At 49.9% G+C, this 15,208-nt stretch overlaps 1 protein-coding gene across 2 annotated transcripts in view; it reads right to left on the bottom strand.

The window, feature by feature from the left end:
- Window positions 1-5,456, bottom strand: part of COX18 (cytochrome c oxidase assembly factor COX18) — a 68,564-nt gene extending 63,108 nt beyond the window's left edge. Inside the window, exon 1 of one of the 2 annotated variants that reach the window (XM_075337159.1) lies at window positions 5,306-5,456. In XM_075337159.1, coding sequence (XP_075193274.1) covers window positions 5,306-5,313 — 8 coding nt within the window. In that variant the 5' untranslated portion in view covers window positions 5,314-5,456. The remainder of the gene's footprint in view (window positions 1-5,305) is intronic. The other variant, XM_075337168.1, reaches the window with a different exon arrangement.
- Between the last annotated feature and the right edge of the window lie 9,752 nt (window positions 5,457-15,208).

The raw sequence follows: 15,208 nt of genomic DNA, 5'->3' as shown, positions 1-15,208 counted from the left end.
ATGTAAATAAAAGCTTATAACCTGACTTTAAATTCATCCATTGGTTTCATAAATTACTCTTTTGAAAGCTGAAACCCTCCCAAATTTGGTTTAGGTTATGAAAATAAAGTTGCTGCAAAGCTGAAATATCGATCATTTAATGAACACAGAAAGGTCAGATTTTGTCAAGACAAAAGTTTTGTCGCCCACAGAAAGTAATGTGAAATTCAAACAAATAATTAACTTTGGGAGGGTTTCAGTTTTCAAAAGAGTAATTTATAAAACCAATGGATGAATTTAAAGTCAGGTTATAAGCTTTTATTTACATAACATGGATAAGCGACAGAACTTCTATCAGGGACTGTAGAGATCGTCTCGGTCTTCCCACCAATAGCCACCTCTGCTGTGAAGGTGAACTAAGATGTGTAGGTGAAGGAGATGTACACAGCCCAGTTGTTTCCCTCCATCCGACCAGGAGGATGCGACTTTTTGCCAGATGGAATTGGTTAAGGTTTTATTAGACACGTCCCGATATAGTGCCCCTTATCCCCACAGAAAAAGCAGGACCCAGACCCATGACAAACCGTAAGCGACTCAGTCTGCGGGGAGGCTCCCACAACTGCATAGGTTCGGCGCCTTGCACCAGTGGGAGCTCCTCCCTGGGGTAAATGACAGGGGACAGGGTCTTAGAAGGACTCTCCCTGAGGCATCGATCCACTCTAATAGCAATTGCCATGGCGGCCTACAGCGATTCCACAACGTTATATTGCACCAGAGAGTTCCTAAGCCTACCTGACAACCCCTGGCAGAAATGACTCCTAAGAGCAGAGTCATTCCACAGGGTGTCAGTGGACCACTTCTGGAACTCTGTGCAATACTCTTCCACTGGCCGCACCCCCTGCCGGAGTATTCGGAGTTTTGACTCTGCGAATGTGACGCCATCAAGGTCGCAGTACACAAGGACCAAAGCCACAAAAAACGTATTCACTGACCGGAATGATAGAGTCGGTCGGCAGAGAAAAGGCCCAGGACTAGGGATCTCCCCGCAACAGAGACAACAATCCCCACTCGCTGGTTCTCACTCCCCGAAGAATGACGGCGGAGTTTAAAGTATAGTTTACAGGCTTCCCTGAAGGTGGTAAATTTATCCCTCCCATCAGAAAACTTATCCGGGAGGACTATATTAGGTTCTGGCTGCGCCAGGGAAAGCGCAGACACTGAAAACCCAGTGATCTGTTGCAGCTGCTGCACAACCTCAGACCGCATGTATGAAAACTTCTGAAACAGGGTCTGCAACAGCTCTGCAAATGCTGCAGCCTGACCAACCGAGGTCTGAAGCCCAACAAAAAACACCACAGCCAAGGGTGAAGCACAATACACTGGTGGGCTTTGGCACTAATGAGAAGGTAGATGGACACCTCCTAACCTCACATGAGTTGTCCCTACTCTCCTAACCAGTCCCTATACAGTCTCTGCAATTGTCGCCAAGCAGCACACTAGGTCCCTGAGAAGCCCTATAGAGGCCCTGACTAGTGGGAGGCAGGTGAAGTTCACTAGATCCACCACTGCACTAAAGAGTCAAGAGGATATAAGAAACAAGGGGTAAAGAACCAAAAAATGAGAGGATATGACTTCTAGACAATCTCTTGCAGCTAGCTTCCTCCGAGGGGGCTTTCATACAAATGGTTTGTATAGTCAGCAAAGCTTGCTGGGATACCTGGCTATTTAAGCACAAGGGGGTGTGTCTACAAAGCAGGTGCAGCTGACCTCAACTGCAGAGGAAAAAGAAAGGGAGCCAGGATCAGATGTCCAATAAATGCAATTAATTTTATTCAGAACAGGTTCAAATAGATCAGCACCACTGTGTAAATGTTAAAAACATACAAAAGTACCCGTGCATGATCATCAAATACAAAAAATATATTGATAATATAACAATAGTCACATATAAATAACAGCTCAAAGGATGCTGTATAAATGACAATGCCCAAAGAAAAAAAGATATATAGAGGAGCAAGGAAAATACCATGGTCACAATAGCAAATCAATGGGCAATGTAAACATAAACCAAGACCAATGTTACAATCCAGTCAGAACTTATCAGCCAAGCTAACCACAGTGAGGGAAGATGTATTAGCCCTTAGCTCCAGGTATACATCTTACGTTGCATGGTTATTTTTCTCCGCAGTCTTGCTCCTATATGTGTGTACACTGACCATCACATTAGTTACGAGCAGACGTTGTGCCCGAGTGAATGCATAATTTCTGTACATTTTCGTTTTATCTTTCACTAAGGCCCGTTTCACACATCCGGCATTTCGCCGGATTGCCGAATCCGTCACACTCCAGTACAGTGTAAATACTGTACAATGGCATCGCGGCAAGCTCCGGTCACATAACAGCATGTGACTGGAGGTTGCCGCGATGCCATTGTACTGTATTACACTGTACTGGAGTGTGCCGGATGCGGAGAAATGAGGTCAGCCAGGCACTCAGACTGCCTGACGCGTGTTTCGGCTACGCCTTTTTCAGGTGGCAAGGCTAAGGTAGGAAGCATATGTTTTTAAATCAAAATGCAGTGACTCATATTGTGACGCATGTGTCACCATAACAACCTGCGAAGCCCGCTGGCCACCGCATCATGTCCGGACAGTGCCGATCAAACCACATGATTAGAACAGCGTCCACTCATATAGACACAGCAGAGCGGAGGAGAAATGACTGATAATTAATGACATAGTTACATACAAGTACATAAAACAATTCATGCTCAATGTAATATACATAAAGATCGCATACATAAAAATAGTCAAAGACCACGATATAATCAATGAATAGCATAGATACATTTCATAAATATAAACACATATAAAGTAAATAAACAACGCAATTTACAAATATAATCCCTAACTTGACAAATTTAAAGAAATCCTATACATTTGCATAAATCAAACGATAAGTCACAAATAGACAAAACTGTAAACATATAAAGGAGACTGGACAGTTCTTGAGGCTGCGGCGTGTCTGCTCAACTGGGAGCGGGGATACAGCAGGAGAGTGATAAAACGAGCATATCATTGGGCTAAACATTCCAAACAGCAGGGGCCTCCAGGCAGCCCCCTACGCACAGCAGGGGCCTCCAGGCAGCCCCCTACGCACAGCAGGGGCCTCCAGGCAGCCCCCTACGCACAGCAGGGGCCTCCAGGCAGCCCCCTACGCACAGCAGGGGCCTCCAGGCAGCCTCCTACGCACAGCAGGGGCCTCCAGGCAGCCTCCTACGCACAGCAGGGGCCTCCAGGCAGCCTCCTACGCACAGCAGGGGCCTCCAGGCAGCCTCCTACGCACAGCAGGGGCCTCCAGGCAGCCCCCTACGCACAGCAGGGGCCTCCAGGCAGCCCCCTACGCACAGCAGGGGCCTCCAGGCAGCCCCCTACGCACAGCAGGGGCCTCCAGGCAGCCCCCTACGCACAGCAGGGGCCTCCAGGCAGCCCCCTACGCACAGCAGGGGCCTCCAGGCAGCCCCCTACGCACAGCAGGGGCCTCCAGGCAGCCCCCTACGCACAGCAGGGGCCTCCAGGCAGCCCCCTACGCACAGCAGGGGCCTCCAGGCAGCCCCCTACGCACAGCAGGGGCCTCCAGGCAGCCCCCTACGCACAGCAGGGGCCTCCAGGCAGCCCCCTACGCACAGCAGGGGCCTCCAGGCAGCCCCCTACGCACAGCAGGGGCCTCCAGGCAGCCCCCTACGCACAGCAGGGGCCTCCAGGCAGCCCCCTACGCACAGCAGGGGCCTCCAGGCAGCCCCCTACGCACAGCAGGGGCCTCCACGCAGCCTCCTACGCACAGCAGGGGCCTCCACGCAGCCTCCTACGCACAGCAGGGGCCTCCACGCAGCCTCCTACGCACAGCAGGGGCCTCCACGCAGCCTCCTACGCACAGCAGGGGCCTCCACGCAGCCTCCTACGCACAGCAGGGGCCTCCACGCAGCCTCCTACGCACAGCAGGGGCCTCCACGCAGCCTCCTACGCACAGCAGGGGCCTCCACGCAGTCTCCTATGCACAACAGGGACCTCCACACAGCCTCCTACGCACAGCAGGGGCCCCCACACAGCCTCCATCACACAGTAGGGTGTTACCACACAGCCTCCTACACACAGCAGGGTGTTACCACAAAACCTCCTACGCACAGCAGGGTGTTACCACACAACCTCCTACGCACAGCAGGGTGTTACCACACAACCTCCTACGCACAGCAGGGGCCCCCACACAGTCTCCATCACACAGTAGGGGCCCCCACACAGACTCCTATGCACAGTAGGGGCCTCAATACAGCCTCCTACACACACCAGGTATTCCACCCAGCCTCCTACACACAGCAGACAGTACACAGAGCACAGAGGAAGGGAGGGCGTCCCCTGCTGTATCCTGGGCACCGCAGGAGCAGACAGTACACAGAGCACAAAGGAGGGGAGGGCACCCCTTTTCTGGATCCTGGGCACCACAGGAGCAGCAAGTGAAAGTGAATTCTAACTCCCTGCGGCGCCCCCTTTGTTGTCTGCCAGCCGGCGCCCTGTGCGACCGCACATAGGTAAAGCCGGCCATGAGCGGATCGGCTGCATGTATTTTCATGCAGCTGAGGCGCTGCTGTCAGGAGATTGTGCACCGTGCCGTGTCGAATGATACCTATGCGAGACTCGCACGAGTCACACGCAAGTGGAATCATACCCAGACAGTGAGTTTAGCGGAGGCATTGGTTGTGTGTTACACTGATCACAGATTCCAGAGACAGCCTGACCTGGCACAGATTTTATGCTTTCTCTGCAAAGTCCATTGTTAAACAGATCTGCACAATAAAAAGATTAATGCACAGAAACCCCAAACTAGCTAGCGAAGAGCTGATATGTGTGATCACTGGGGTTCCCAAGTCCTCATTCCAATGGCTGACTGCAGAGGAGGGTCACACATGCACACAGAACTGATGGCGATAGTGGAGCACTGTACTTGGCCACGTCCTATAGTAGTGGTACTGGTGTGTGTGTGTGTGTGTGTGTAATATATATATATATATATATATATATATATATATATATACACACACACTATCGGGAGGTCGGCTGATAGATATATTGTTTATGGTAGCACCTCTTTTAACCACATAAGGACCAAATGCAATCATTCAATGAGGCTTGGTCCTGGGCTTTAGGTCCCTGTATTGTTAGGGTTAAGGCTCCTGCAGTCTCTCTGCAGCAATGTGATGCCACTTCTCTTCCCTCATCCCCCACTGGCCTCTGCACATGCCCAATATCAGACTACTAACTGTATGACTGACCCCTCCATAGGAGCGAAGTCCGGACCCGCAGTCGTCACTTACTGGAAATCCGTCCATTCAGACCCCCACGGCTGCAATACCGCAGTACAGCCAGCAGATGGCGAGGACTAGCCGAATGCAGACATACCGAGCTGACCTTCTAACTCTATGATCACTGGAGGTTCTCCGCTCTAGCAGACGTCATCGTGCGACTTCCGTATTGCTCGGGGCGCGCATTAGTGACGTCACCACGCAACATCCTCTAATGGCGGCGCCCATGTTATCGGACTGTGAGCCCTGGCTTTGTGCGGCTGCTCACTTACCTATGCTATGGCTGTGGTGTGGGTAACGAGCAATCGTCCGGTCACATCACCGCAATGTGGGAATACCATATCCTCCTGAGCCAGGCCTTGTGGGATGATAATATGGCCGGGTCTAGTACACAGCAGAAAACACTGGAAGGTGTATATGTAATATACTGTGAGGCAGGGTTATGTGCACCAGGCTGGAGCGCAGGGCTATAGGGCTATGCGCAGTGGGCAGCAGCGCGGGACTATGCGCAGCGGACAGGAGCACGGGGCTAGGCGCAGCGGGCAGCAGCCCCGGGCTATGCGCAGCGGGCAGGAGCGCCGGGCTATGCGCAGCGGACAAGAGCACGGGGCTATGCGCAGCGGGCAGGAGCACCGGGCTATGCGCAGCGGGCAGGAGCGCGGGACTATGCGCAGCGGGAAGCAGCGCGGGACTATGTGCAGCGGGCTGCAGCCCCGGGTATGCGCAGCGGGCAGAAGCGCCAGACTATGCGCAGCGGACAAGAGCACGGGGCTATGCGCAGCAGGCAGGAACGCGGGGCTATGTGCACGAGGCAGGAGCACGGGGCTATGCGCAGCAGGCAGGAGCACGGGGCTATGCGCAGCAGGCAGGAGCACGGGGCTATGCGCAGCGGGCTGCAGCCCCAGGCTATGCGCAGCGGGCAGGAGCGCGGGGCTATGCGCAGCAGGCAGGAACGCGGGGCTATGTGCACGAGGCAGGAGCACGGGGCTATGCGCAGCAGGCAGGAGCACGGGGCTATGCGCAGCAGGCAGGAGCACGGGGCTATGCGCAGCGGGCTGCAGCCCCAGGCTATGCGCAGCGGGCAGGAGCGCGGGGCTATGCGCAGCAGGCAGGAGCGCGGGGCAATGTGCACCAGGCAGAAGCGGTTCTGTGCACCAGGCAGAGTACATGGGCTGTAGCCATTTTTTTTCTTCTTGAAGGCTGTGGACTACATTGCACTTTTGTTTGCCTAAATTCAATTTACTGATCATTAACCAGTTGATGTCCGGGCCCTGTGCTCTTTCCTGACCAGACACATTTTCACGTTTCTTTGTAGATACACTTTTAACAACACTAAAAAAAATTTGTCATATTTTTAACAACACATGGGGCTTAATATATTTCTATATACATTGTACGCACAGTGCCCCCTCACCTCTATAAGACCTGAAAAGTCATTTGTGGGGCATTTTAACATATTAATACGTTCTTTATTACTGATTTCAGTACAAGGATCATTCAGCCTCCTGCCTGCATAATAGAAAGAGCTTACTGGGTTTCATAGTACCCAGCAGCTCCTGTACTCCTCCCTACTAGTGATGAGCGAGCATGCTCGCCACTGTCCGGTTCTCAATTGAGCACCAGGATGCTCATGTACTCGCTGTGCTCGACCGAGTATTGCAGGTGCTCTGATGCGTCGTCTGTGAAACAACGACCACAAAGACCTCTTCACTGCATGATGTGTGCAGGCGCCCCAGGGAGAGACATTCACAGTGTCTGAATAGCTCTCACTGGGGTTGAAACATTTTCAGATGTAGTGTACCAAAAGAAAAAAAACAACCTGGAAATGCTTGGTTTATGGCTGGCTGTATGTAGGCCTAGGGAGTAGTGATGGGCGAACCCCCCCGATGTTTGGTTTTCAGGAGCCTTGCCCGAACGTTTTGTAAAGTTCGCGTTCAGGTTCTGATATAAAGTGAACTTGCGTCCGAACCCCAAACTTGGACTTTACAGTTATGTGATCGGGCAGGGGGCTGTAAAATAAAGAATATAGTTAATAATAAACATTGTCATATTTACAGATCCCTCAACGCGTCCTGCAGGCTGTCTTCCGCCGCTTCTCCTTCTGAATCCAATCATCACTGTGCCGCCCGGTAACCAAAGGACCTTCCGTGACGTCATAGCATGTGACCAGTCAAATATGAATGTTGTATTATCTCATTGGCTACAGACTGGTCACATGGCTATGACGTCATGCTAAATCCTGTCAGTGCATCTCGCTGGTATGTGGTGCTCGGACAAGAATCTCAGTACTCTGTATACTCGGCGATTTCCGTGTACCGGCGAGATGCTCTGGCACATGGTCGGCTCCCTGTCCCTGCATGTCGGCGCTCTTTACAGAGTCAGCCCACATGCATGGATTGGCTGCCACAGCTGGTGATGAATAGCGGCGCCGGGAATCAAGTGATTGGAGATTACCGTTGCTATAGTAACCCGCCCGTCAGGTTACTATGGCAACAGTGGCAGCGGTGACGTCACCGCTTACCAACCCGTAGATTGAGGCTAGAGAGGTAAAACAAGGAACCCGTATGTTATGGTTATTTCTATGTTAGTTTATTATTGTTTCCGATGTACAACTTGAAAACGCCAACATGTTTAGTGTTGCGACAGAAAAAAGATTTAAAATGGATGAGAATTGTTAAAAAGCTAACAGAGAATGTTTTCATTTCTGTAAATATTTTGTTGACAACTCATCAAATAAAATGTTTAAAAAAAACAAAACAAAAAAAAAGACGTTTGAAGCTACAATAGTCATTTACCACATTAATAATGTATAGTGTATTTTTGTTTGTTAGCTTCCTTGACGAAAAAAAAAAAGTGGTTTTCTTTAAAAAAGAAGGAAATATCAAAGTGACCCTAAACTTTTGAACGGTAGTGTACATTTTTGCAGACTGCAGTCCACCCTTAGGTCTCTGTCAGCAGTGGGGTACTCCTGGGTCTCCTGCCATAACGTATCATTTGACTCAAATGTAGACAGATAGTTTGTAATGACACTGATGAACCCTGAGCCTGCAGGACCGATTAAGGCTATGTGCACACAGTGCGTTTTTCGGGTGCGTTTTTGGCCTCAAAACTGCATGACTTTGCTTCCCCAGCAAAGTCTATGAGTTTTCATTTTTGCTGTCCGCACACAACTTTTTTTTAAGCTGCCTTTTTGAGCTTAAAAAAAAAAAAAAAAATGGACATGTCAATTTTTTCCTGCGTTCCCCCCCCATGCAATGCATTGAAAAAACGCAGAAAAACGCAGCCAAACATTTCTTTGGCACTTGATTGGCACTGCTTATCTCGACTATCCTGTGTTGCCTTTCATCAATGTTTCTCTGCTGTCCAAATCCAGAGAGATTATCTACAGTGCCATGGGTTTTTATCTTCTTGATTATGTTGTGTTCTGTGGACAAATGAACATTGAGATCTCTGGAAATAGACCTTGGGATTGTTAACATTTTTCAACAATTTTGGTTCTCAGACAGTTCTCTTTGCTTCTTTCTGTTCTCTATCCTAGTAGTGGCACACACAGACACACAATGCAAAGATTGAGTCAACTTCTCCCCTTTTATGTGGTTTCAGATCTGATTTTCATATTGTCCACACCTGTTACTTGCTAGAGGTGACATTGTTTCAAGAATATGATGTTTGTTCAAAGTTCTTTACCCACAATTTTGGAAAGGTGTCAGTTTCGTCCCGCCAATTTTTGGTGTTTTTTGTAAATTGATGTCCAATTTGACTTTTTCCCCTTGTTTTTCCAGTGAACATAAAAGGAAATAAACGTGTATGATAAAACACGTGTAATTCCAATAATTTTCTGGGAGAAGTACTTCATTTTCTGGAACAATGTCAAGGGTGCCAAGTCACTTTTTTGCCACAACTATATAGGGCACCACTGCGTTCTGGAGAAATTGTGCAATTAATATTGGGGTCTAGTTACACCTTTTACCTCATGTGTAACTGAACAATTTGCAGCTACCCCCCCACAAATGTTATTTGTACGCCTCAATATTATAACATTGTGAGGCACCTGTTGGTTGAAAATAGTCACTACACCCCCTAGATGTTTAGCAGTGACTTTTCCTATATGGGGTGACCTGTCTGTTTTCTGCAGATCTGGCACCTTAGAGACTTGGCTATTGGAGCCTACAATCTATAACGGAATCTGTGTTCTAGATACAAAGTCACACTTCTTTCCATTCGATCCACGCCACGTGCTCAAACGGTAGTGTACAGCCACATATGGGGTCTACCACGTTCAGTAAAAATTGCATAACAAATTGTCCTGAACATTTTCTCTGGTTATCCTTTGTGTTAATTAAAACTTTGTGGCCAAAATAAAATTTAAGCAAAAAAAGTGTAGTTTGCAGGTTAAACATGCTACTACACCAATAGATTAATTCTTTATGGGCTTTATGTTGGCAAATGGGGTAACGTGGGTGTTGCATTTTTGGTAAAATGCAAATGGCTCTGAAAATGCATCATGGTGTCCAAATTTGTGTTCCAAAAATAAAATAACACGGTTTGGCTTCTCAGTTTTGCCCTGTGTCCAAACTTTAGTTTTTGACCACATATGGAGTAGCGCTGTTAGTGTAATAAATTATGGGTGTCTGTTTTCTCTTATTATCCACTGTCAAAACCATTTTAGCAGGAAAAAACCCTGCCATTTTCAAATTCACATTTTTCATAATGGGTTAGTGAATAAAGGATCCTTACTTTTTCCTTATTTTCTTCTGGATTTATTTATGTGTGTAAGGTTTCATTGTCTATGTATGATAGCATACACTTAAAAACTATAGTCATACAGTTGCCATTAAAGGGTTTATGACAAGTTTGGAAGTTATCCGCTATTAGGGAAAGCGTTCCTGATCATAGGGGGCCCGATTACTGGGACCTCCACCAATCCTAAGAGATTACAACTCAAAACTGTCCTCTTAGCAACCACATTAGGCCCTATTCACATTATTGTGGGTTTAGCATGTAAGCTGAAAAAATGTCCAAACACACAATTAATTATTAGGCCTCATTCAGACGTGTACACATACCCATTGATGTCAGTGTCTTTTTGCAGACTGAACGAGCCACAAAAAAAAAATCAAGGGACGTTATTTTTTTTTCTTTTTTTTTCTTTTTACTAGAGTCATGGATCAAAATTATCAGTACAAGTCTGAAAATCACAGCTAGCACATAGCTGGCATCAGTGTACAATCTGTGTGCTGTCTGTGATTAACATTGTAGTGGATAGGAAAAGCTTGTAATGTATTTTTCATACCTGAAAAACACTGATGAAACACTAAGTGGTAATATGAAACATAGTAGGTGTAATAATAATATCAACAAATAGCTCCAGTTAGAAATGCAGTAGAAGATATAGCCATGTCGCATACCTCATGTGCAGGCCATTTCAGCTTAGGTATCCATGGTTATGAACACGAGCAACTGTCACTATGAATGGATGGATGTAACTATGGATATCTTCCGGATCATTGCTGAGTCGTTGGTGAAATCGTACGTGAGGTATCACACACACCGACTTTAGGAACGAGCATGCGATCTTGTAAATCGTCGGGACCCTGTCACACAACGGGGACGCAACTACACGCCACTCATCTAGGTCGTTAATGAAATCGTTAGCTAGGTGTCAAACATACAGATCCATCCTGGTCAGCAGGACTCCAACAAGCCAAAAATGGCCCAGGCTGTTCAGCATCGACCAACGATTTCACAGCAGGGGGCGGATCGTTGGTAGATGTCAAACACGACGAGATCGCTAGTGAAGTCGTTGTTGCGTCACAGAAACTGACGTAGCAACGATCTCGTTACGTGTGAAGTGTCCTTTAGACAATAGGTTTTGGAAAGGTGTTTCCTATCCAGCAACACGTCCAGAGAAGAAAGCCAGGGGAGGGAGGGGGAGTATATAAGTAATTGGGGAGGGGTCTTACCTCCCTTTGACTCCGGACGGCAACAGATTGTAAACCCAGGACCAGTGAACCAGCAGCAGCATGGCGGACCTCCAGGAGCTTAATAGGCTGATCAGAGCGACGATGGCGGTGCAAGGGGCCCAGGCAGTGCCGTCCCACGTCAAGGCTGCCTGGGTTTCCCCGTTGGCACCTGCCCCTCGCTCCCCCTCTAGCCGCGGGCGGCGTTCTAGGCCCCCGCTCAGGTACTCTCCGGGCGCAGGGGGGCGAGGAGGCCCAGCGAGAGCCCCCCACGGTACCCTCCGCAGCGGGGTGGGCGGCAGCAGCTACCAGCGTATGCCCCGGCCACCGGGAGGAATCTCCGGCGAGGCCGCGGCGGCCAAGAAACCGGCGTGGCCAGCCCGGGACCTTCTTCCGATGTCGGGCCTCGGGCTGGAGTACAGAGCCCAGCGGCGTCTCCCAGCTGGGAGCGAGCCCGGCGATGGACTGAGGCCAGCGGTGGCCTGGATGGAGGCGGGTCCAGCCTGGGGCCTACTTCCGGTCCCAGGCCTCAGGCTCAATTTGGCAGGCCAGCGGCAGCCCGGGATTCGGGGCGTGCCCAGTGTGGACTGGAGGCACGGAGAGAGGGCGTGTCCAGCCTAGGGCCTGCTCTGGGTGACGGGCCCCCGGCGGTGGGGCACGTCTCGGCGGCGGCTTCTGCACGGGAGCGTGCCCGGCTTTTGAAGGAGGCCAGCAGTACCCTGTTGACGGCGGGGGGGCCGGGCGCAGGCAGCCAGTGGGTGGACCGGTGTGGGCAGGCATCACCCGGATACCCGTGGGGCTGCAGGGAGCAGGAGGGACGGCAGGAGCCCTGAGTTGACTGCCAGGTCTCTCAAGTCATCAGCACTGTGCCCGGCAGCAGCGGTCTCCCTCGTGCGGGGGAGGACCCAGCGGGAGGCCCCGGTCGGAGGCCCTGGAGGGCAGGAAGCGACGGCGGGGTGCCCCCTAAGGCCGGGGGGAGGGTCCTCCAGAAAGAGGACTTGGTCAGCAGCAGTTCAGGGGACAGGACGGTCTCGTGGGCTGTCGCCGCACAGAAAGCAGAGGATGTTGTCTGCCAGCGCCCACGCGGCAGCCCAGGAGGGTGGCCGTGGTGGAGGGGACGCATCGGCTGCGTCCTCTGGAGCTGGGACGGTGGAGGACGGCTACAGTGAGGAAGAAGAGGGAGCCCTCAGGTCGGCGGACGAATCGGAGGAACAGATGGCGGAGAACGTCACAGTACCGGTTTCCCTTTCTGCGTCACGGCCGGGTGAGCTAGCCGTGGATTCGGCATTGCTTGCGGCGCAGGGTGCTGGTGTTGGGGAGGTGGCTGCGGGCACGGCAGCGCCAGAGGGGTCAGCTTTGCTTAGTCAGTTGCTGGGGCTTTTGCACGGTTTAGCGCGAGCGCCGGCGGCCTGGACGGGGTCGGCGGTGGATGGCGCAGCGTTGGTCAGCAGCGAGAAGGTGCCGGTAGGGGCGGGAGCAGTTAGCGGAGTAGTGGAGTCCGTGGGTGAGAAAGCAGTAGAGAAGGAAAAGGAGGATGAGGTGGTGCAGCTGGATGATAGGGCTAAGAGCGAGGTGTACGTGTGCTTTGAGGGGCCGCTGGGGGCGCACCTCAAAAAAGAGGTGAGGGAAACGATTTGGAAACGGGAGTATGTGGAGATATTTTCCTTACTGCCCCTGGAAAAATTTAACCTAGACAAGGTGAAGCCGAGCGATTCCAAGAAGGAAAAGGAGGAGGAAGAAAAGCGCCGTTATAGGCTCATTCCGCGTTCTTTTTCTAATTGGCTGCAGGCGTTCGCAATTTTGGCAAGCGTGATAGGGGAAAAGGAGCCGGAGCACTGCTCGGCTCTGTTCGGTTATATGGATGCAATCGGGGAGGCGTATCGCACGTATGGGGGCTTGGCATGGTTGCGATATGATGAGCAGTTTAGGCAGAGGAAGGCGTTGTGGCCAGGCATGCGGTGGGATCATAAGGACATTTCCTTATTGATGCGTTTAATGGTGGCCCCGAACCAGCCCTTTCGTGGCGGCGCTGGGGGAACGGGAGCTGGTGAACATAGAGGTGATGGCGCTGTTTTTAAATAGGTATCCGAATGGGGGAGCAGCATCGCTTTTGCGGTCTGGTTTTTTTTTTTCAGTAAATAATTTTATTAAGTTTAAGGCAAAGTGAACAAAGTATCGCTCATACCATATATAAGATGTAAATGTACATCGGTTAAGGTTAATTCAAACATGTGGATCAGGCAAATAGCACTGTATTGTGAATACTTTTACCAAGATAGGAATGGTAAAATAAGAAAAGAAAACAGAAAAAACAGAGAAAGCAAATCAATTCAGATTATACCGTGTCATGGTACGACTTCTCAAAACAGTATTATGGAAACTATTTTAACTATAAAGACTGAGTGGAGATCAGAAAGAGAGAAAAAGGAAGAAAGAGATAGGTATAGGAAAGAGAAGAGGGTATGGGGGGGGGGGGGAATAGATAGATAGATAGGAGTAAGTCGGGCGTCCAGAGAGCTCATACGCACAAATATACGAATCTTCATAAAGATTACAAATATCAGTTAAAGGAACCTGGGGGATAAACGACCACAGTATAGCCCCTTATCTGTGCCAAGACGAATATTCCGGAGTCTCTCGGAAAATGAGCCAGGAAGTCCACGTGCCAGCATGTGCATCCCATTTGTCACTGTCATCTGCCATCAGGGATTCCATACGCTCCAATCTATTTATCTCCTCCAAAAATTCCCTCATAGAGGGGGTGGTAGTTGTCTTCCAATGTCTTGGAATAATCATACGAGCAGCGATGAGAAAAAAACGCAAGATACCTCTTTTGGTCACAGAGAGAGATCCAGGAATTAGGGACAGTAAGGCTATTTGAGGAGTGGGGATTACTCGAATACCCAACAGTTGAAAGTACACTTCAAAAATTGAATCCCAGAATGGCCTTATCAAGGAGCAATCCCACCATATATGTTTCATAGTACCAATTTCGACTCCGCATCTCCAGCAGGTATCTGGTACTGTGGGGAAGATCTTATGCAGTACGTCAGGGCATCTGTACCAGCGTGTAAGAATTTTAAAATTTTTCTCCTGTGCACTACAAGAAATGGACATTTTATGAGAGAGTGTAAAGATTTTGAGATGATCTTGTTCCGACAACGTAATCTGGAGCTCTCTTTGCCAGGCCTCCAGATACGTTGGGGTCCCTTTATACTGGGCTGTACATAAGAGGTTGTAGATCAATGCGATGGCATGTTGCGGCACGGCTTTTAATGAAATTAGGGTCTCAAAGTGTGTAGGATAATAGAGCGTTTCCCGGGAATTTCTTTTTTAGAAATGTGGTCAATTGAGTATATTCCAGCCAGGATAATCTCCTCTCCGGGCATGACTCCTGCAAAGCCCCAAAAGACACCGTTCCAGATAATTTCCTAGCCACCTGTCCCAGTGTAGCTCCGTCTGCGGAGTCCCAACATAAGAAGGTAGATCTCTTCAACGCAGGGGGAAAGTCTAAATTATTAAAAAGTGGGCTCATACTCCCCGGTCTGTGGGATAAGTTTAATGTCTCCAGATGTCTGTCCCAGAAAAGCATGAGCGCCTGAGTCAGAGGTTGAAACCCCGAGACCGCCGGTCTCTGTTGAAGGGGGGCCCATAGAAGCTGTGCCAAAGGGAACGGGGAGAGATGGGACTCAACGCCCACCCATTGTTTATTGAGATTGTTAAATCTCCAATCTAAGACCCTCGTGAGGAGGACACTGGTAATATTTTTCGAAGTCAGGTAAACCAGCGCCTCCCCTGGATTTGGGTCTCACCAGTGTGGCGTATCGAATCCGCGGTCTCCCCGTCCCCCAGACAAATCTGCTACACGCCCTCTGGAGCTGTCTAAAATACTGTTTAGCAACTTTTACCAGGA

The sequence above is a fragment of the Anomaloglossus baeobatrachus genome, chromosome 1 (assembly GCF_048569485.1).
Source record: "Anomaloglossus baeobatrachus isolate aAnoBae1 chromosome 1, aAnoBae1.hap1, whole genome shotgun sequence".
Classification (NCBI taxonomy): domain Eukaryota; kingdom Metazoa; phylum Chordata; class Amphibia; order Anura; family Aromobatidae; genus Anomaloglossus; species Anomaloglossus baeobatrachus.
Note: the sequence above shows the minus strand (reverse complement) of the source record. Positions and strands in the feature narration are given on the sequence as shown.